This window comes from Amphiura filiformis, chromosome 16 (assembly GCF_039555335.1).
Source record: "Amphiura filiformis chromosome 16, Afil_fr2py, whole genome shotgun sequence".
NCBI lineage: Eukaryota > Metazoa > Echinodermata > Ophiuroidea > Amphilepidida > Amphiuridae > Amphiura > Amphiura filiformis.
In genome coordinates this window covers 56,230,786-56,254,729 of record NC_092643.1, presented here as the reverse complement: position 1 = coordinate 56,254,729, position 23,944 = coordinate 56,230,786, and the positions used below count along the sequence as shown (strand labels likewise).

At 38.3% G+C, this 23,944-nt stretch overlaps 1 protein-coding gene across 1 annotated transcript in view; it reads left to right on the top strand.

Moving 5' to 3' along the window:
- Positions 1–23,944, top strand: part of LOC140136238 (solute carrier family 12 member 4-like) — a 160,968-nt gene that overhangs the window by 125,161 nt on the left and 11,863 nt on the right. Inside the window, 14 exon segments of the mRNA XM_072157962.1 lie at positions 1,309–1,517; positions 2,902–3,033; positions 5,109–5,207; positions 6,711–6,768; positions 7,593–7,886; positions 8,633–8,851; positions 10,543–10,647; positions 12,503–12,671; positions 18,191–18,279; positions 19,096–19,202; positions 20,279–20,395; positions 21,707–21,796; positions 23,000–23,091; positions 23,740–23,847. Of these exon segments, the coding sequence (XP_072014063.1) occupies positions 1,309–1,517; positions 2,902–3,033; positions 5,109–5,207; positions 6,711–6,768; positions 7,593–7,886; positions 8,633–8,851; positions 10,543–10,647; positions 12,503–12,671; positions 18,191–18,279; positions 19,096–19,202; positions 20,279–20,395; positions 21,707–21,796; positions 23,000–23,091; positions 23,740–23,847 (1,888 nt within the window).

Here is a 23,944-nt window from a genome sequence, read left to right as displayed (position 1 = left end):
AGCTTACAAAATAGTGAGCATTGCTTTAGTAAGTGTACTCACTATCCTTCAACATACATGCACTCTGATTTCATGCAAGCACAAACATACGCCCCTGCAAACCTTACCCCAACACACATCCCAACCCTCACCCCCCCCCCCACACACACACACAAACTTATATCATTGCCACTTGTGTAAAGTGTAAGCCCTGAGGAGGAACTAATTATGAATATATTTGTATTCCAATGTTTTCTTTAAGATATCAGTGATGCAAAGTGCCCTCAGTATACAAGAGGTCAAATCAATTCAGGATGGGTAGCACGGCTCATAGTCCCATTACAGGAAGGCGTGTGCTTGTCTCTTCAATAATTTAAGTCTCCCCTTTCAGTTAATGATGGGTTATATGAAAGCTGTTTAGGTCATTGACCTTTTGCTTTTCATGAATATCATTATAAAGTATGGGATTTGCGCTAGCATTACACTGTCATTGTTTCATGAATCGCTTGATGCAAATATAATGAGAAAGTAGCATCGGCCTTTTTTACAACTCATTGTAAGATGTAAACACATACATGTATGTACACCTCCACCCCACCCCACCTCCCACACACACACACCCACACACACAAGTGACACTAGTATATGACCCCTTCCAAGGACTCCAAACTTAAAATGTGTGTCCTGAGAGATGTGGGCATAGCCGCCGAAAGTTGATTTATAATGACTTTTCAAAACATTGTTACACTAATGCAGCAATGTCCTGTATGGGGCCACAAGCAATAAGCCAGGTTTCAGTGGAGATACTGCCAGATTTTAAAAAAGTTTTCTAGCTTTCATCTGGCGTGGCTGTGATGTCATCAGAGCCACTCCTGGAGAGCCACACCTGATGAAGTCAGAGCCACACCTGATGAAGTCAGAGCAACACCTGATAAAGTCAGAGCAACACCTGATGAAGTCAGAGCCACACCTGGTGTAGTCAGAGTCACATCTGATGAAGTCAGAGCCACACCTGATCAAGTCAGAGCCACACCTGAAGAAACTTTTTTGTCAATACAGTAGTGTGCCTGTTGAAACCTTGGTACTTGTCAGGGTTGCCACACCCACAATTTGGTTGCCCAATTGGGCCACTTTTGAAGATTTTCCCCACAATTTTTGACAGTTTCCTGTACCATAAAATCCAATGGTTAAGAGAAAAATTGGGCAACTTTTTGATTATTTGACCTGCGATTTGGGCTGAAATTATTTGGCAACCCTGTTGCCTGTTATGGATTTCTGTTGTGAAACCTTCTCTATTAAATTTTTGTATTTTTTACACCAATTTTCCAGATTCTGTGTGATGAATGGTAACATAGCTTTACAGAAAGGCAGCAGTGTTCAAAGTGACTGCTCCTTTGTAAATGAAACCGGTTATCCAACTGAAATGGGGTTATTGTACTGTACGCCAGATGTGAACAACACATGTGAGGAGTATTGGGGTAGTCAGACTCTGCAGTGGGAGCTAGCTATCCCTGGGTTAGGTAGAGGCGAGATAGGTGGTAAGTTTGTCACTCAATTTCTTTAAAAAAAATTTACCTGTCGGTTGCTGTATTATGCAAATACTACACAGTTCAAAGGGAAATATTGGAAACTATTACCACAGGCCTACTGCCCAACCCTGGAGGGTGAGGGTGGTAGAAGTAGTAGCCTCAGAAAAAATAGTGAACCTATGTCACTGAAAATACCACGTGGTATTAGTTTTATAACATCGCAATTACATATGCAGGGCAGTCAGTAAGTTTGCAGAACAAGGTATTTTATTTTATCGCACAGTAATGAATTGTGTTGTGCTGTTTGCTCAGAGTGATGAAACAACTGGATATCAAATACTGTGGGCAATGCAAGTACTTTCACATGGTTTGTTGTACTAAGTGAAATTGTGCAGTGTGGCAAAATGTGCAAATGTTGTTGTTTTTTTCTCAGAAGTTGTTGATCTGCATATTTTTTTATTGAAAATTGTGAAAGTGCATAATTGTATAAATCATATCTGTCATTTTATATCCAGTTGCCCACTGGGCATGTCTGTATGTGTTTTGGTTGCGCAACATCAGTTAGCTGTTGTATCGGGCCACTTGCCAGGCGATTCTGTGAGCCCTGGTATTTTGCCCATTGTTCTCAATAAAATCAGTATCGAGTCCTAAGACATTCTGTCTGCAGCATTATCAGGCCCTGTCAGTTTCAGGCTGATCAAAGTATATAAGATACCGAACCTGCATCTCTCCACCCAGGTGGATAAATGGACTCAAGCATAATTTATTTACATTCAAGGTAAAGGTAAAGGAGTCAAACCTGCATTTTTTTTTACAGGACGGAGTGCCCATCTCTCTTTCATTAGCGACTAGGCCAGACTCCACCGAGAAGTGGGGGGATCGCCACACCTCCTCCACAATGAGTCTGTTACCTTCCCAGCATTTAAGAATGCCGGTACCCATTTATACACCTGGGTGGAGAGTAGTAATCGAGATAAACCTGCATTTTTTTACAGGACGGAGTGCCCATCTCTCTTTCATTAGCGACTAGGCCAGACTCCACCGTGAAACGTTGCTGTGGGGGGATCGCCACACCTCCTCCACAATGAGTCTGTTACCTTCCCAGCATTTAAGAATGCCGGTACCCATTTATACACCTGGGTGGAGAGTAGTAATCGAGATAAAGTGCCTTACTCAAGGAGTCGGAGCCCGTTCCGCTTGGCCTTCCTGCTCTCAAACCATGCTAATTTGTTTACAGTAAACAAACTAATAATTCACAAACTCCTGAGACCAGATAATGAAAAGACTAAATTGGACATCAAGGCTACAACCTTAGTATAGTTCCAATACAACCTTACTCTAATACCATACATAACTTTTTCATTACTCTTATCTTTTGTTGTTGTCTTTATAGAAAACAAGAAGGGTTACTACCGAGAGTCAGGTGATGTATTACCAAGGCAGAAGGGTGTTAACAACCAGGTGTCTGCTGATATCACTGCCTCATTCACTCTATTATTGGCAATCTTCTTCCCATCTGTAACAGGTGAGTTGTCTCATTCCTTTATTATAGCGTCTAGGCGAAATAAGTAATACTCGATCATGAGGGTATGTACCATCTGCGTCAGCGTACTTCTCATAGAATAACACAATCTAAAAAAAAAAAGCGCAGTGATTTATAGTGCGCTACGCACAGGCACAACGCCTAGACGTTGATCCACAAGCCTCAGCACACTTTACAGGTTGTCGCTGACCACTACGGCCCACATCATTCCACAAACCATTAAACAACAATTCAGGGACTTTGCTGCTTCAAAAGCGCACACCCTAGACATTCCACAAATAGCCATCGCAACCAGGATCAGCTCCCCGAGTTTCGTACGGGTTACAACAAGACAAATTAGCAGTGAGTTCCTTGTCCAAGGGAATTTCAAGCTAACTCAATTTTTCCATGTGAGCGTATAGGCACCGCCAGGGTTCAAACCGGCAACCTCTCGCACCATAGTCGAACGCCTTATCGATTGAGCTAACTTGACCTACCGAACCTTGACCTTGCCTAGCAATGTCCGTTTGATTGGTCAATTCTCAAAAGCTGTGTTTGCGCCGTGGCACCGGTAGTACGCTCAATGCAAATACCTGTGCGTACTCAAGTTGGCTCTCATAATCGAGAATTAGATATTTTACCTATAGTTTCATATAGATGTGCAATGTAGTGTTACTCTGCACCAAAAATAGTCAAAAAATGCTGAATTTTCAAAAAAATCATAAAAAAGCTTGATTTTCGCCCAAATTTCAAATATTTTTGGTGAAGTTGGTCAAAATTCAAAAAAATAAAAAAACGGTCCCTAGATATTTTTATCTAGTTTTTAAAAATTAATAAAAAAAAAAAATTTTGGCCCAAGAATTTTTTTGGTAGGATGCACAAAAAAGAAGTGGGCCAAAAAACAGTATTTTGGGATTTTGGGCCAAAATGAGCATTTTGGCCCAAATTTGACCTCACAAATGAACTTATCAAGTCTTTGCCATTCTAAATATGTATACTTTTATATACTTTAGACCAACAATTTAGCAGTTATGAGGCCGAAAGTTTCCATAATTCCAGGGTTCAGACCAACCTTAAAGATATTAGCTCACAAATATGCTATTCCAGTTGAAATTCATACACCCCCTGTGGAAGACATGACCTTAATTGTCCACACAAGGAGTGTGATTTTCAAATGTGGTTACCTGAATGGTAAGTCTACACTTCCTGCGAGTGAAATGAAAGCCATGCCTTCCATAGGGGATGTAGCTCAATCTATTTTGGGATTCCATATACAACACAATTTTGATATATTCACTTACCTTGACTGGCCTTTTCGGGTAAATGACAAGGTATGTCCTTTATGATTCTGTCCCAGGCATGCAGGACTTTAATCCCAACCCGTCACTGTAAAGATGACCAGTAGTCGGTGTTAATCACTGTTCCCTCTAAGGATTTTGTTTGGCCAATTTGACCATTCTTGTCATTTTTGACCCAAGTTTTGTACCACACATCTTAAAAAAATTATCAAATTGGATTGGCAACCTATTATGTCCTTGTCTTCCAATCAAGAAGGTTTTGTGCCAATTCTGGAGGGTGGTATGTCAATCACACGCAATACAACTTCAGTCGGGAACGCTGGTGTTAATAGGTCACATATCTCTGCTGAAGAACTTGCTCGTTAGTTCATACATCAAAGAAAGAAATGTTTGGTTTAATCAATTATTTTACATTTCCAGATGAATGAAAGTCTACACTTTTTTTGTTTACATAGCAATCGAAAAAACAATCTCCATTGGTCTATCGATTGACATGCATGTTGATACATCGTTGGTCACATCACATAAAGATCATCACATGAAAGATTGGCATGTAGAATTCACCAAAATTCAAACTTTCAAGTGTCTTCTTCATAAAAATACCTATGAGGAAAATTAATTTAGTAATAAGTAATTTTGAGGCTAAGTCTAAAACCAGCATAGCTCTGTATGTGAAACACTTTTGTCCGTTTTCATATAGATCAGTATGTGATGTGATATATGCCTTTACAGTGATTTTGATTGTATTCTGACTGACTCGTTTATTTTTATTTTTATCAGGTATCATGGCAGGAAGCAACAGGTCTGGTGATCTGAAGAATGCACAGTTTTCAATACCAAGAGGGACCATTGGTGCCATCATTACAACCAGTTTAATTTGTATCCTTATCTTTTAATAGGTTTCATTTTCATAACCAGTGGGTTACTACCTTTTGGACAAATCAAAAGTATTAAAATTATTTTATAATTGATATGGCAATCAGTATGTGAAATTGGGAGACATATTTTTGAGTAAATAATTGTTGTGCTAAAAAAATAATAATTGTGCTTCAGGCCACCTACAAACTTGGATGGTTTTTTTAGCTGTACAGAATTGTTCCAAATGTGTATGGCTATATATATTGTGGTGGAATCTATCTGGTAGCGAGCGTCTAAGGCAAATTGATATGGCGAGGGTGTGCGACCAGTCTGCACCCGTCTTAATAGTACCTGATCACTAGAAGTTCAGTCTAGGAGTCGGATATATCGAAGGTTCAGAACCAGAAAGCCGTAACTCCAGCTCTTACAAAATGAGCATACAGTTGGCTCCTTGCTTTGGGTCAATATTTCCTCCACAATATCTTTTGTTTTCTGTTGAATTTTGTCAAGATTAATGGACTGTATCTTCTATAGCGCCCTGGCAGCTTTATGCTCATTTTGTGGGAGCGGGTGATTGTGAGTTGAGGCTTTCTGGCTCTCAACTCTCGATGTCTTTATTCCTTATGATTTATTGAGGATTATGGGCATGTCCAGTTGATCGGATTCCGGAGCGGTAGTAGTGAAATTGATGCAGGGAGAGGGGTATGTCGTGACCAACCTATGGTCGCGGGTTAAGGAAGTGCAATGTGCTGAATGATCGGGCACACCGGTTTATATACCCTGATAATCATGTGACCCATCCCTCTTCTAAATCTTTTTCCGCTACAATATGATTACAATTTCCTTAAGGGCTGGGGTATGAACGTTTGGACAGTATTTATTTTGGGACATCAGAGCACATCAGACATATCGAATTGCATTCTGAATACGAAGAATGTCATTCTGATATCAAATAATTTTGATTTTTTGAAATTCGCAATTTAATACACATTTTATGGCAAATCATTAAAAATTGATATTTTGATATTTAACAGTACTGAAGTAAACTTTATAAATCTGATGATTTATACTTAAAGTGTATGTAGGTGGGATGAAAAGCCGACGATCAATTGAAAATTTTGACCTTTCAGTATTGAAGATATGGATTTTTTTCCCAAAACACCAAAAAAAATAGGTCTTTTTGGGAAAAAAATCCATATTTTCAATATGAAAGGTCAAAATTTTCAATTGACCGCCGGCTTTTCCTCCCTGCTACATACACTTTAAGAATATATCATTAGATTTATATAATTTACTTCGAGGACTGTTATATATCAAAATTTGAAAAATATCAAATTTTTATAATTTGTCATAAAATTTGTATTATATTGTGATTTTCAAAAATGAAAATTATTTGATATCAGAAAGACATGCTTTTGTATTCATAATGCAATTCGATAGATCTGAGGTGCTCTCATGTCCTACAAAAATACTGTCGAAACGCAATAAACGCTCATTTTGGATCCCTTAATGTAAGCCAAATAGATCTCATTTCTGTGTTGTTCTTTGCTGGTACTACAAGGGGAGAGGTTCTAAGAGACAAGTAAGTTGACATTTGTAATTATCAATATTTACCCCTTAAATTTAACCTGTAGGCTTTAACCGTATAGGGAAATATTGTGACGGTGCATTCCTTATGTGTGTGTATGTGGCTGTGTGGGTTGATGTATCTGTATGTTCCATTTTGGTTAGGTTTTGCATTTTGCCCAATATAAGGAGATCTGTGTATTATAGACCTATCCATTTCATTGGTGCTGATCAATTGGAATTAATTAAGATATTCAAATGTAAAAACATTTGTAAATATTATACAAAAACCTTGATACAAAAACCAAAATGTTAACTGCCTATACCGTAAAAACTTAATAGTAAGCATATGTGCTTACTATCGAGCGCTTTGAAAACATGAAATTTTACCAAAGTCTGACACTTTACCAACTGAGCTAATGGGGTTGAGACACACATTTGCAGGTTTACTTGTTCGTAGTTAACTATGTGTATCGACGATTTGCTCAAAACCCTTTACACTTTGCGGATGGGGCTCTTCATGTTTAAGTGCTCAATAGTAAGCACATATGCGAACAATCAAGTTTTTATGGTATGTTGGTGCAGTATATCTTCGTAATCACAATCATTATTGGGCTATATATTCCAGTTGATATCCATACACCCCCCTATGGAAGACATAACCATAATCTCCCACACAGGGAGTGTAGACTTCAAATGGAGTTGCCCATTCTGGCAACCTTATTTGAAATTCACACTCCCTGTGTGAACGATTAAAGGTCAGTTCTTCCACAGGGGGTGTATGTATTTGAGCTGGAATAGCCCATTATTACAAATAATGTGGGTTTGTTTTCCTTTCAGATATGGTGAGAGCATCGGTGGAGGATTACTAGCAGCCCGGACGTGTTGGCCCAATGAATGGGTGGTCCTGATTGGGTCATTCTTATCCACAGTCGGCGCAGGCCTTCAATCTCTAACCGGTGCACCCCGTCTACTACAGGCAATTGCCAAAGACAACATCATCCCATTCTTACGAGTGTTTGGTAAAGGCTCCAAAACAGGAGAACCTACATGGGCATTGTTGCTAACTTTTATGATCTCAGAGATGGGTATCCTAATAGCATCCCTGGATCTTGTTGCACCTATCATTACAATGTACGTATCTGTGGATTCAAATATAGTTGTATGCTATTATGTCTATACTGTGTTGTGTATAACATTACAAGCAACACCATGCATGATTTTGCAGTGGCAGTTTTGAATCATTCCCGCTGACGCAATCTCGTTAGATTAAACACACGATAAGAACAGTGGATTGTCCGCATGCTGGTGACGCAACTGCGTAAACGCACTGACAGCCCTCTCAATTTGAAATGAGACACAGAATAACAAGAATATGTTTCATTCTTCTTTTCCTTCCATCTCTCCCACCTCCCTCGTTCTCTTTATCTCCCCCTGTTTGTCTGTCTGACTGTCTGTCTGTCTCTGACTCATTTGCTCATATCATCTCTTCTCTTTATCTCTCACCCCCTCTTCCTCTTTATTCCCCTTTTTCCCTCTCTCCTTCTTTCTCTCTCACTCTGTCTTGTTCACTCTCTGCCACTCGCTCCCTTGCCTTCACCCTCTCTAAATCCTCTATTCTTCCCTTCTGTGGATGTACATCTTCACATTTTCAAGAATGTTTTAATTTAATAGTAGAAGAAGGTTGATGAGAAGAAAATGTACTATACCATTTTCTATCCTGAGGTGGCAATGATGACACAGCACATTTCATTGGGTGCAGCTTCACATGGCTAGCATTCGCTCAAAGCGCTGGCGTACACACCCACACACTTAAAAACATCACTGCCACATCAGGGTGAAAAATGGTATAAACACAATGTAATGCCTTCACCTTGCAGGTTTTTCCTCATGTGCTACATGTTTGTCAACCTAGCCTGCGCATTACAGACTCTACTACGCACACCTAACTGGAGACCACGCTTTGTGTACTACCATTGGATACTATCAGGTTTAGGGGTAGGGATGTGTGTGGCACTTATGTTTATCTCAAGCTGGTATTACGCAATAGCCGCCATGGTACTTGCTGGTTGTATCTATAAATACATTGAATTCCAAGGGTAAGTATCAGAGACCCAGGCTAATTTTTTTTTCTAAATTGCTTCCAGTAAAAAACTTAAATAACAGTAAATAAAATGTAAGCCAAGCCAGACTTAAGCCAAACCAAGGAATAGATTGTTGGGTTCTACAGATGAGATGATTGCATGGTTGTGCTGTTCTGAGTGCGTGTAGTACAATGTAGTATGCAGGAATGGTATTACTGTGAGGTGTGCCTCCAGGTGTCAGTGCCGTCTTCCATGGATTACCCTCTGATGCGCTGTCACTGCAACTACTTGGGGCACTGTTGGTATTGGTAAATCTAGTTGCTGCATAGCTCTTTTGGAGGGTGGTGTATATGTAAGTTTCTTGTTCCTTTATTCCTTCTGTTTTCTTTGTGGTGATTTTGTTGGTTCATATGATATTTTGGTTTGGTCTGATCTGCTTCAGAGTTTGTTCTTCCATTGGTTGGGTTAGGATATTGTGTTATTGTTCAAATGAATATTAGAAGTGGGGTTCCATTTTGTATAAGACTGGTATCTTGGACCCAGAAAGTTTGGTGGTTGAAGAACACTGTTCCAATTATAGAGATGGCCTTAACAGGGATTGTACATTGGTATCTTGTGGTTACAACAGTTGTGACTGTTTTCCAATCTAGATACCCTGGACTCCAGGGCAGAGATCTCAAGCTGACGGACTCTACTTTCCAAGGCAAAATGGTAATCAATGCCTGATGACTGGTGCGTACTGGGCTCACTGTTCAATGAACCATCGCTTGTTTTTGCTTTTGGTTGTGAGTCTTCATCTGTCTTCTGGTTCTTGATAGTTCTTTGAAGAATAAGATTGGAGTTATCAAGTTCATTTGTTCTTGTCTCGAGTTGATGGATATATTTCCTTAGGCTAATCATGTCTTTGGCGTAATGTGTCTAGATCGGCGTGTCTTCCCTCAAGGCGTTTCTCCCATTTTTTAAGTCTTGTTTCCAGGTTTCGCAGTTCTTTGTTGTTAAAGTCCGCATCACGATTGGTGTCGTCTATTTCTTGTGTTGCTGATTTCTTTGTGCGTGATCTTTTTAGGTGGTAATACACACACGTGTCTGCAACTTAGACAGCATTCAAAATTGGAATCCCTCGTGTGGTGTTGTAAAACTGGGTTGTTTACATTACACAAGTACATGTATCTTAACATCAACACAATAACAATTGTTTATGATGATCATGTATACACAATACACTTGGAAGACAGCACGGGTACAGGTGTTTTGTTACCTGAATGTCAACTTGGCAATGAGTTGCCGAGCAGTTGAACAGTAGGCCGAAAACCAGTTGCAAAACTCAAGCTATCTTTTTCGGCAGGGTAATTCACACGTAATTCACACATGTGAGCTTCTGACACAAGTATACAAATTACGAACAAAATCAGCACCCAAATGTCATGGTGTTGAACATTACCAATTTTAAATGTCAGTGTTACTTTGCTTTTTGCCAATTAAGAAGACAGAATAGTTTTTAAATGTAGCTGTGAATGCAGTTAAGTATGAAAGGGCCTTATCACTTGATTCGGATTTTTACCTACATGTTGCACCTTAGACATGCAGAAATATATGTACCAACTTAATGAATACCCAATGACCAACAAAATATTGAATTCTATCTTAACACTTGCTGATGATAAGGATAGTACTATCTGACATGTTTTTCACTTTGTATAACACAGTGCTGAGAAAGAGTGGGGAGATGGTATTAGAGGTCTCAATCTACAAGCAGCTCGCTACAGTCTACTTAGATTAGAATTAGGCCCAGCACATACCAAGAACTGGAGGTAAGAACATGTCATTGATTGGGCTATTCCATTTAGAATCCACACTACCCCTGTGGAAGATTTAGCTAAAGTCCTCCACAGAGGGAGTATGAGTTTTGAATAGAATTATCAATCGGGTAACTTCCTTTTGAAATACTCACTCCAGTTGTGGAAGATATAGGCAAAGCCATAATACAGAGGGAGTATGGGTTTCAAAATGATTAACCCTGACCAATTACATTTGAAAAGCATACTCCCTCTGTGTTAAATATTTCCAAAATCTTCCATAGGGGTAGTGTGGATTTTTAATGGAATAGTCCATTGTATGCAAGGATGTTGTAGTGATTACTGAGCACTTGTTACTGTCCTTCATTCAACTGTTTTGTGAATTTTGCTGAATTAAATAGCAAAAAAACCCTGTAGCTTGCCTTAGGTGAGAATTTACTTCCTTTTTCCAAATGGTTCTATAAGGTCAGGAATCCTGCAAATATGTTCATTGACTTGCGAGGTTATAGTTTATCAGCATTTATTGCTTTGATTATGAAGCAGTATATAATATAATACACCTGCATACACTGCTTAGCACGTGCAGTTATAGGTAATGTATGTGCAGCGTTTCTGGTTAGGAAAGTCACATAAAGCTGGACAGAAAAAGAGCAAGGTACACCAACTTGGCATGGTGAAACAAGTAAAATACAAACTAGACAGTACACAGAGGGGGGACAAAAACAGCAAATGTAGGCATTAGAATTTCTAGTAGGTATAGTTCGATTGCCAAAAATTACCAGTTCCAAGGCCCACAGAAGTGCTAAACCTGCAAAAACAACATGGATCAATGGGAATACAAAAGTGCACTAGAACAAGTGATGAAAATAAAATAAACAACCAATGTAGGCACAAAAACAGGCAAAGTTCGATGGCCAAAAATTGCCGATTCCAGAGCCCACAGAAGCGTCAGGAAAACAGTATAAAAGTACACTGGAAGTGATAAAAATCACTGTGCACATAGCAGACAAACAAAACCAAACAGACGAAAGTCTGTTTCGATAAGTTTCGAGCAGATAAACTGCTTTTCTTCAGGGACAGGCAACAAAATATGAAAGCAAACAACAAAAACTACATGCTGTAGTTTTTCCAATTTAATTCCAAGTCAAAAACTGGATGCAAGTTCAATTAGAACTCGGTAGCAAACAAGACAACAAGCTCAGAGCACAGAAGAGTTATCCCTGTGCATGATAAAGTGTCAGAGTGTCAGTTTGTTACAAGTAGTTGGACCATCCATAGTTTAGATACCTGTACCACCCACCCTCCAATGGACCTCAATAGAAATTAGCTTGAAAAGAGGCTTTCTTATATTATCCAAGGTTATCAATATTAACCCAAACAAAAAAGAAAAAGGTTCCTTGTTTGTTATCCTGGATGGGCAGCATTTTCTTCCTTGCTCATTGATTACAAAATTCTTGTTTATAAAGCACTTCACAGCCAAGCTCCATCTGACATCATTGATATGCTTCAAATTCGAGTTACGCAATGGCAGCTAAGCTCATCATGCTCAGATGGTACCTCTCTTGATGAGCCAAGAATGCAATGTGTTTCTTTTGGTGACCAAGCTTTTGCTGCCTATGCTCCCAGATTGTGGAAATCTAAAATTGTACTTTTGAACAGTTTAAGAAGCTCCTGAAGAGCCACCTATTTCAGGATGCTTATCAGCAGTAGTTTTTGAGCTGATGAGCGCTGTTGAACATTTTGAAATGATTTTGGCCCAAAGACATGTGTAACTGTTTGATTGATTGAAATGCTCTATCTTGTTTCTGTTTCTTGTATTCTTTTATCAGCTGTAATTAATGTTTGTGGGCTTACTTTGTTTTGTATACAGACCACAGATCCTTGTGATGTGTAAACTAGATGACGACTTGATGCCCAAACATAGGAAGCTGTTGACCTTTGCTAGTCAGCTCAAAGCAGGCAAAGGTTTCACACAGGTCACATCCGTCATCAAAGGGGACTTCCTCCAGAAATATGGAGAGAGCAAAGCTGCTGAACAGGTATGTGTGTCATTGTAAATTGTAAATTCCATTTAAAATCCACACTCCCCCTGTGGAAGATTTTGGAAATATCTTACACAGGGGGAGTATGAATTTCAAATGGAATGAGCACATTAGGCAGCTCCATTTGATATTCATACACCCTCTGAGAACGATTCAACCTGAATCTTCCACAGAGGGAGGGTGAGTTTCAAATGGCGCTACTAATGTGCACATTCCATTTGAAATTCATACTCCCCCATGGAAGATATATTAAATGGAATAGCCTAATGTATTCAAGATCGGTGCACTGTCATTTTCCCATAATTTCCTTAATGTTTTGTAGCTATAGTATTCAGCAAATTCCTTCAGCGGTGTGACTCTGCTCTTTCAGATTATCGTGTAAAAAGAACTAGGTCACACGATGCTACACAGCTTGACCAGCGATTGAGGTGTCGATGTGATGATAAAATGTTCCAATTCTCGCGATTCCAAATACAGCGCGCCACCAACGACGGCAGTGAAAATGGGCATTTCCCGTGTCTGGGGTCGACACCCTTTTTCATCAACCATAGCTGACCATTGTGATTATTACTCTAAGGGAGTGTTCAGAAATACTTTGGTGGGGGGCTGGTAAAAGGAGGGGGGCCAAAAAGTTTTGGACCTTAAAAAGGGGGACCAAAAAGTTTTAGGTGGTAGGAAAGGGGGGGTCAAAAAAGTTTTCCGCTTTAAAACCCAAAATTTTCGCGCGCTTCGCGCGCATTTATACCCTCAATGTCACTTTAACATGGGCAAGTTGGGGTTTTCATTGCTTTTGTTTGAAAAAATTATGGCACTTAGTGTACACATGTCTATTAATTTTAAAATTAATATAACATTAAACATCTGGGTTGGTCTAAGAAATACTGGCACTTTTTATCATAGAATTTTATATCTCTTCAAAGTAGGCTACAAACATGATAATGTACCAATCAAGTTAAGGGATGGGGTATGAGCGTTTGGACAGTATTTATTGTGGGACATTAGAGCACATCAGACATATCGAATTGCATTCTGAATACGAAGAATGTCATTCTGATATCAAATAATTTTGATTTTTGAAATTGCAATTTTAATACACATTTTATGGCAAATCATTAAAATTGATATTTTTGATATTTAACAGTACTTGAAGTAAACTTTATAAATCTGATGATTTATACTTAAAGTGTATGTAGGTGGGATGAAAAGCCGACGATCAATTGAAAATTTTGACCTTTCAGTATTGTAGATATGGATTTTTTTTTCCCAAAAGACCAAAAAAAAATAGGTCTTTTTTTGAAAAAAATCCATATCTTCAATATGAAAGGTCAAAAATTTCAATTGACCGTCGGCTTTTCCTCCCTGCTACATACACTTTAAGAATATATCATTAGATTTATATAATTTACCGAGGACTGTTATATATCAAAATTTGAAAAATATTAAATTTTTATAATTTGTCATAAAATTTGTATTATATTGTGATTTTCAAAAAAAGTAAATTATTTGATATCAGAAAGACATGTGTCGTATTCAGAATGCAATTCGATAGGTCTGAGGTGCTCTCATGTCCCACAAAAAATACTCTCGAAACGCAGTAAACGCTCATTTTAGATCCCTTAAATATTGCAAATAAATTGGATTTCTTTGCACGTAAACTGCACGCTTCAGTTTACTATTTCTCATTGCAAAATTACTTTGTACACATAGACCCATGGGTAGATTGACCATATAGGGCAGAGTGGGCACAGGCCCAGGTGCCACGGTGGGGGCCAAACCTGATATCCTGTGTACATTTGCGTAACCAAATTAATCTCATATTTGACCATTTTAGCTTTTTGCATAAATTAGTTCCAATTTTAACAATATTTGACCATTCAAACTTCAATATGGCCAAATGTTTTTGCGCGGTTCGCGCACATTTGTACTATCATAATAGCCACAGATCCAAATTACGCTGATGCATGATGTGCCTATGAACCTCCAAACAAATCTCTATTTCATTTATCCCTGTAAAATCAGATAAACACCCTGATTTGGGACAAATCTAAATTAAGTATAATGAAAATTTCCTTGTGCTTGTATTTCATGCATAATTCTCTGTCCCACCGAATGTTTCAAACATTTGCCTCCCTCAATATTTCAAACATTTGCCTCACCCTTGTCATACATGCCCCCCCCCCAACCAGAGATGGTGATTGTACGTGTAACGAAAGATACAGATACAGATAGATGACATGTGACCCAGATACCACACCACTGGAAACAACACTATTAAATATAATGTTTGTTATACGATAATGTGGGGGGGGTCAAAAAAGTTTTGTCTGTCAAAAGAGGGGGGTCAAAAAAGTTTAGCGGTCCATCGAGGGGGGGTTAAAAAAGTTTTAAAGCGAAAAATTTGAGGGAGACCAGCCCCCCCTACCAAAGTATTAATGAACACTCCCTAAAACACATAGTACTTTTTGAAATTTTTTGAGATTTTCTGCGTTAATGTGAAATATTGCAGTTTGATATTCACAGATGTCCTTTTCTAAAACCCGCAAACTTGATGTTGATACTAGGTGTTTCCTTTTTGTTATATAAATACATTTTCTAAAACCGTCCTTTTTTGTTTTTAAACTTTACGATGCTTTTCAGCCCGATACGCGCGAGCCTAGTCAATGCGAAGTAGGCCTAGGCCTGTCCTTTTTTTTAATGGAAAACGCATAGGTTTTATTTTGGTTATTAGAATAAATTGTTTTAATTCTTTCTGAATTTATTGTTTGTTCAATACTTTAATAATATAACACCAACATCCATACTATAGGTGTTGCGTTTTTGTAATCGGCCTACATTTTCTAAAAATGGGGTTTTTTTGCACGAAGACGCTTATAGCGGCCCGCCGAGCGGGGTATGCCTACCGCAAAGAAATTCAAGTAAATTTTAAAAAGATTCTTAATATTCATTACTTATAAACATGCATCACATTGGTTTGCCGTTTTTGTTATTATTGTAATTGTTTGATTTGTCCTTATTTTATTTTTAGCCTAAATTTGTATTTTTAATTGTATTACTAGGCCCTATCAAACATTTAAAAAATTACGATCACAATAAAAACACTGTGTAGGCATAGCCTACCGCATAAAAATAACATTTATTTTTTGTTAATATTTCAATTTTAGACTTTAATGCATAAGTTCAACAATACCTCGTAGAGTTTTAGCATTATAATAAAGATGAAGAAAGTTTCAAACTGCATGCAAAAGAGTACGTGAATTTTAAAAGATCATTATTTTACGGCATAGGCCTATCAAGAAAATATGCATGAAAAACTCCATAACTTTAGAACCAAGTATGCTAGACCTTTGGTGTTTTCAGTTTAAAATGTAGCTTCACAATGTAGTTTGGAGGCCATTATAGGCCTAAATGAAAATGAAAACGTGCCTATTCATACAGAAGGTTAGGCCTATTCGAGCCCCCGCACCAAATTTATTGAGGGGGCTGAGCCCCCAGCCCCCGGTATAAGCCTATGTAATTTTGTTGACAGAATTGCACCACAAGAGTTTATTTTAAAAATTAACAGGTTTATTTGTTTAGTGCAAGTATATATTTTCTCCCGACATTGGGGCCAAAGTGTTAATTGTTTACCACCTTTCGTGATCACAGTAGGCCTACATCATGCTACAAAGAGCGTTTCAAAACGTCACACGAAAAATGCTTTAAAACAATAATATTAATTCATATCTATTCTAGTTGGTAAAAGGTTATAAATGTAAAACATCTATAGGCCTAGGTTAGGAAAAAAATAATAAAAATAAAAATAAGACAAGCGTTCAAAACATTTATGAAAACCAAAAGCTTTTATTTTGCATGTATCACGCATGGTATAATTATGGGGAAAGTTATCCAAACAAGAAATAAAAAAAAGGCACGAATTTGCGTTTCAGATTAAATTTCCTGTTTGAAATTGTCTTGCATCAAAAGCATTTGCTATTATAGGCCTACCCAAACTCGAAAATTGACATCTTGACATCGGGTTTATAGGCCTAGATGGTCGATCAGAGACATCAACATGGTTGAATAGGAATAGAGTAGGCCTACATTTGAAATTGAAACGCTTTTAATCGTATTTAAAAAAAAAATGCTTTACGCTGTCCATGCTGTTAAAATATGTAGGCCTACCGGTATTGAATATTTCGTTATTCTAAATATTGAGAATTAGGCCTCCTTTACTTAAAACAAACAAGGTTTAAAATTGGGTTTTTTAAGGATATATTCATGAGGGTCTAAGTAGGCCTATCCCCAATCACTGATTTTTCTTTTCTTGTAAACGAGAGCCTAAAGTATTTTCCCAAGCGCCTCGGATCGGGTTCGGAAAAGTTTGAAAATAAGGGTTTAATTGATGCCCATTATTTTGTGTGGACACTCTGAACATTCACAGAGGTAGACCTACCGGTAGGCCTAAACCATGACTGTCGAAATTAACTTTAAAAAGGAAGCAGAAATGGAAAAAAAATCGTCGGAGGGTTGAATTAACAGCTGAGTAATCGATAGCAACACTCGTTACGTTTCCAGGGTCGATGGTTCATCGTCGACGCGTCATGGATGTCGACTTTTACCCATGATGCTCTGCGCGAAGTTGATCAGCCAGGCGTGATCGTAGGTGGCGCGCTGTATTTGGAATCGCGTCAATTAGCTAATCAGAACCCCACTTTACGTGTTTACACCATAAACATTAAACAGTGCCAAATTGGCAGACCGCTGAAGAACCTTGCTGACAACTAGTTTTAAAGAAATATAAAACATTTGTAGTAGACTACATGGTGGATATCAAGAAACAATAAGACGTTCGGCAGTTGGGAAATAGTCGCAAAACCATACATTCCTTCTATAGAAGAAGCCCAAAGAAAATTCTAACAGTACAATCAATTAAAATATAATGCTAGGATCATGTGACCAGCCATACCTTTAAGGATAAGATCCTGTGACCAGCCATACCTTGAATGGAGCTACCACTATCTTCAAAGCACCATCTTGCAAGCCCAACCTATATGTCAAAATTAAAACTAGCAGCCAATTACCTGTGCCCTTTAGCTGTGATTTAAGCCCTCATTTGTTGAATCAATTAAAGAATGGTGATCTAAAACCCAAGGAAGGAAGGAAATCAAAAGTTGCAATTTAATGTTCTAATCAATGGAAAGCATGGCGCTAGTTCTCTTGTTCGACAACACTTATGTACAAATCAATGAGGCATCCAGTGGAGCAATCTGCAACTTTTCAATTGGCATCTTCCTTGGGATTTAGAATCATTGTGTCTTATTTTTTGACAGATTTCATCGAAATTATAAAGTCTTAAATTTGAGCTAAAATAAGCAGCTATTGGCTGCTGGTTCTAATTATGACATATCTGTCTTGATTTAGGATATACAGGGGTGAAAATAACTGGTACCTTAATTCTGTTGCTGTCTTTATACTAGTATTCCTATTCAAGATAATTTTGTCAGCTAATTTATATTTATTTTTTCCTTTCTCTTCAGGAACTAAGGAAGATGATGATGGAGGAGAAAGTGAAGGGTTTCGTCAATGTACTAGTAGCATCAAATGTCACTGATGGGTTGACATCTAGGTAAGTAAAACGGCTGATGATTCTAATAAGGAGATTCACTATTTTGGTTTCTATACTTGACAAACCAATATGGGAATTTATCATTGTGTTACACACTGTGTAAGTTTGAGTTGGGACTCTTTGGGTTAATCTCTCTGGTGTGCACAGATGCAGCACCATGTCATGTACATTACAAGTACATGCCTTGCAGTCCATTTCAGAGTCTGAGTAGGTACTCTTTTGGTTTAATCTCTTTGGTGTGCACAGAAGCAGCACCATCATATACACTACAAGTTCATGCCCTGTGGTCCATTAAAAGACTCCATTTCACAAAGATATACAAGTGATCCTGTGTTTGATGTAATAACAGGGCTTTGTAACAAGGAATATTAATCCAACATCTTTTGAAATGGACCACAGAACATTGAGCTCTGTGGCATATGTACATTAATACTTTACAAATAAGTGTAGTTGTTAAACATGTGACTGAGAATGTATTGCCCCTCGTCCCTGTTCATGATGGTCTCCTGTCTTCTGATCTCTATCGCCTCCTTAATCCACCGCTTGTATCTATCTGCCTCTTTACCTACTACCTTAGGTAGTAGGTAAAGATTAAAGATGGATTAAGGAGGTGATAGAGATCAGAAAACAGGAGACCATCATGAACAGGGACGAGGGGCAATACATTATCAGTCACATGTTTGATGATCTTCTTGGAAAAAGAACTGGCGACCACATTGCTAAGCAACCATCAGCATCAGTGGTATATAGAAGATCGTCACAACAACAAAGGTGTAGTTGTTGTTTTCATTAACTAAAGAGTGGTTGATTTTGCAGTTTGCAGTTATGTGGTCTTGGTGGTTTAAAACACAACACAGTGGTGCTAGGCTGGCCATATGGATGGAGGCAGTCAGAGGATATCAAATCTTGGAAAGTCTTTTTGGGTAAGAATTAAACATAATAATCACAAGATGCATACTTAAATAAATAAAATAAATGTTGGTATTTATACAGCGCCTTTCACATGTGAACATACCGGTACCAAAGCGCTTTACATTTATTCCGCCGTCATTAGAATATGTCAGCTGCCATACAATGCCCAAGGCATGCTCATACCTTTGGGCGGCGCTCAATGGACAGTATTCATAACAGCTCCCCATTTCACACCTGGGTGGAGAGGAGTAATCGAGATAAAGTGCCTTACTCAAGGGCACAACACGATGGTGTCGCCGGGGCTCGAACCCGCAACCTTCCGATTATGAGTCCTAGCCCGTTCCGCTCGGCCACCGTGCTCCCCTTAGACAGGAATTGGGAAAGTGCTCAATAAGTATTCAAATAGTTGTAGAGCATGCATTTGTGAAAAGAAAAAAAATCAATTACATAGATTTGTTATTAAACCAATCAAATAAAAGCACAGCTCTGCTGCAACAAAGTGCTACCAGAATTATGCCTAATGCTATATTTAATCATCATGAGCATGTTGACATTATTATTATATTAAACTGGGCTCAAAAAGAAACTTTTCACGAGGTCATGTCTTAAAATCCAGTCTATAAAAATGAACCAAAATTACACAAGGATTACTTCAATACTCTACTCTAAACACATGTTCTGCTCTAAACCAAGCAGTTTTCCAACTGACAAAACAGCAAAATGCACTGACACAAAACAGCTTCCTTGACCACATTCACAGGCGAATAATTTGCACAGGATTTTAAGATATGACCTTGTGAAAAAATTTAAGTTTCTTTTTGAGCCCAGTTTACCAAGCAAATTGTCTAAAGAGTTAAAAGATTGTCTACTCACCCCCTCTCAAAGGGACTTGACTAGCATTTTACACAAATTGGAATTTGCAAATTTGGGCCTTCAGAAAGATACACTATGGGTTTGGTAAATTTTATCCACATGCTGAGGCCATCAAGTCGCCCCACCACCACCAACTCATGGTTGTCAGTACATAAATTGTATAATTTAACAGTTAATCAAACATAATGCTATTTTTGTCTGCCTTTTTTTCCAGACACTGTTCGAGCCGTATCTGCCAGTCATGATGCTCTACTAGTACCAAAGAATATCACTTTGTATCCGTCAAATGCTGAAAGACTGGAAGGCTACATTGATATCTGGTGGATTGTCCGTATCCTTATCATTAGTAAAAACTAACACTTGGAGAGCTCAGTGTTCAGTTTTTTGTTCATTCTTAACCCCCTGAGCACTACCTGCAGATCTAACATTGCCTCTGATTGGTCAATTATGTGATATCTTCCCTTTAATCACCAATTAGAATGGAGCTTTGCAAATAATTCACCCCAATTTATTTGCGCGGTGAAATTATTCTAACAATGTTGCTGATTGGTCCAACTGATAATGAAAACTTCTTTTCGACTAATAGGCAGGTAGTTCTCATGGGGTTAATTATATTATGATCCATAAACATATATATTAAAAGAAGATTGGTTTTCTTTTTCCAGAAGACTGAATGAGCGGTTGTAAAATTTACATTTTAGCCCATTTCTTATTTTTACATCTTTTTTTTTAGTCAACAGAAGAAAACAGAAACAAACACCTTTTTTTTTAATTTTGTGTTCAAACATACACATAGTTATGGTAACGACGCAGCTTAGGCGCACAATCGGGCTACTTGGCGATTACTTGCTGCTACTCAAAAAAACATGTCTTTTTCGGCTACTTTTGCCAGTGTCAGGCTGTGGCAGTAATTTGACATATTTTCCTTTCAATTTAGCCGATTTATAAAGGTTTTGAGTCTCTGAAGCTCCAAATGGCAATTACAATTGGTTTTGTGACAATTTATTGATCGATCAATAACTTCCCATTAAGTACCGGAAGTTTTTAAGTCAGGTGCTTTTCTGCCCAATTGGGTGATTTGCGTTGAAAATTCAGGTATATCCTGTGGTATTAGCGCTTTTTTGGGAAACTTAAAAATTGGGCTTCTTGAGCCTTTACTGTGGCCTGGCGGAACAATGCGCCGCACCTTGGCACTAAAAAGTTTTGGGAACACTGCATACATGCAGTGTGGTGCAGTAAAGCACGGATTGAGGCAGAATTAGGTGTTTGCTCCTCTGGTGATCAGCATATCGTCAGCCTGCTACGTTAATTGCCTAAGTCATTTTTACATGTTTCTCATTTGCAATTTTGATTTTCTGAGTAATAAACCTATAATTAATCAAATTTCCAGCCGCATTCTTCATTTTGATGCATTCCACAAGTTAATGAAAAATGCGGCTGGAAATTTGATTAATTATGGGTTTATTACTCAGAAAATCAAAATTGCAAATGAGAAACATGTAAAAATGACTTAGGCAATTGGCGTAGCAGGCTGACGATATTAAATCAACAGTTTTAATTTTTTTGAGCATGAAACATTTTATATAGTGTCATATTTTCTTGCATATTTGTAACCATTTTTCCTTGACTAGCTATTGTACAGATGATGGTGGTATGCTGATGTTACTCCCATTCCTGTTGAAGCAACACAAAGTATGGAAAAACTGCAAGCTCAGGATATACACTGTAGCACGTATCCTTTGATATACATGTATGATGAGAAAGTATGCTGTAAGAGACAGCTGGTCAATTGTATTGTGGGATTTGTTGCGAGTCCGATTGGGAACTTGAAAGTTTCAAGATGTTTCACAGACAGAGAGTGTATGTGACCTGCTACCACGAAATGAGCATGGAGTTGCAAGTCGGTAGTTTCGAGACGTCCTGAGTTGATGGGCTGAGTTGATGTTCTTTGTTTGTCACCCACCTGTACAAGTCAGTAGTATGTCCTTCATGAGTGGCCCTACATACAGGCATACTATATACAGTCAGTCTACTCTAAAGTACAAAGTACAGACGCGGACGCACACATTGTGCCGACTTTGAAGGCATGCATACCTGCAGCAGAGACGCAGCACTACGCACTGATAATGCGCTGTGTACACGTGCGTTGTCACTTTGTACTTCAGAGTGGACAAACTGTAGATGAGTTGACTTGTGACGTCATTGCCTGTGTGTCTGTGGGGGAGGGGGAATTGTAATCATCCTCAAGCCCATACCAAACTGACAGGCAGCTGGGGACTTATTCACTTATTTATCAGGGTGTTTCACCCACTGCTGTGTGAAGCCCTCCACCATTTTTCCCATTATCTAGCTGCTTGTAATCCTTTCCACTGCAGGCTGCACACCCCACAAGCTGTTGCACTTTTAAAGGTGGTGATGTCATCTCTCTAACTCTTTTTTGTCTTCTTCTATCCATCTTTCCACTCCTTGGCTGCCCTTCTGCGATTACAAGACCTATTCCAGAGGGCACTGTATACCTTGGAAGTAATTTGGCATACATGCCTACCCCATGGGTCTAATATCATGTCCACAGTGTGGTGATTAATTGTCATATCTGTGTTTAAAGTTCACGGTGTGATTATGAAATATCAATGTTTTCATGTCCTTGGTTGTCTCTGGTTTCCAGTTGTCAATGGTTGCTGGTCAATACAACAAGTAGGTATTATATTCTTATTGTAATGCCCTGTGGAGCCAATTATGGGTTTTGGAACAACTTTAGGGAGATTTTTTCCTTGTGCAGACACAAAACAAAACCACATGGCATTAGAAATTGCTATAAATGCAATGGTATGGTGGTATTAATTTGGTTATGTGAAAACACATCTGCCTATGGTAGTTGGAATGCTATAATATTTACTAGTCATGTATCACTTTCTTAATGAATGACATCTCGCAGAACTTGAAGACAACAGTGTACAAATGAAGAAAGACTTATCAACATTCTTATATCACCTTCGTATTGATGCTATGATTGAAGTAGTAGAAATGGTAAGTTTAATGGAAAGTGCATTTGGATTTTTGCCTGAAGGGCAAGCTGAGGGATGAGTGACACAAAGACCGAACTCCATTTTGGCCATTGTGAGACAATTGAGTGTAAAGTCTATGTTTCACTGGCCATTGATTTCAATGGAGTGCTAAATGGAGTTACTTCTATGTGTTTATTGGAAAGTGCTCATGTTTCTGACAATTTTGATATCAAAAGCTCATTTTCGCAAAAAATGGGAGTTATGTCTTTGAGTCACTGACCCCTCGAAGTGTGTATGTTTGAGAAATTTGTGGAAACAAATACCAGTGGTACTTATTTTTTCTTTTTTGGCTTTACCCACCACATTCACATGATCAAACAACCTAGAAATTTAACATGTGTCAGCAGTGCTATTCAAATCCAAGCACATTGGTTTACTCACAGTTGCAGGGCATCCTTGGAAATCAGTGTTTGACATTGAATGAGCTACCCTGGGTAAAGAAAGTTTAAATAAATAAATAAATATTTTTGCCAAAAATAAGCATTTTAGGACACTTCAAGCAAATGTCATTTCAAACCATCTTTTTAAATTTCTTTATGTGTATTTCACAGACATTGATTATACTTGATAGAATTATCATGATAGTAACCGTTTTGCTCTACTTTTTCAGACCACCAGTGACATATCAGCATATACATATGAAAGAACACTAATGATGGAACAGAGGACACAGCTGCTGAGGGAGATGAAATTGAGCAGAACGGAGAAGAAGAGAGTGGTATGTTATCAAATCAAATAAAACGCTTGACTGGCCTAAATTAATCTTAGCTTTTATTAGGGGTGTCAGAGTTCCTCTTTTCAGCTGATTGCTTTTT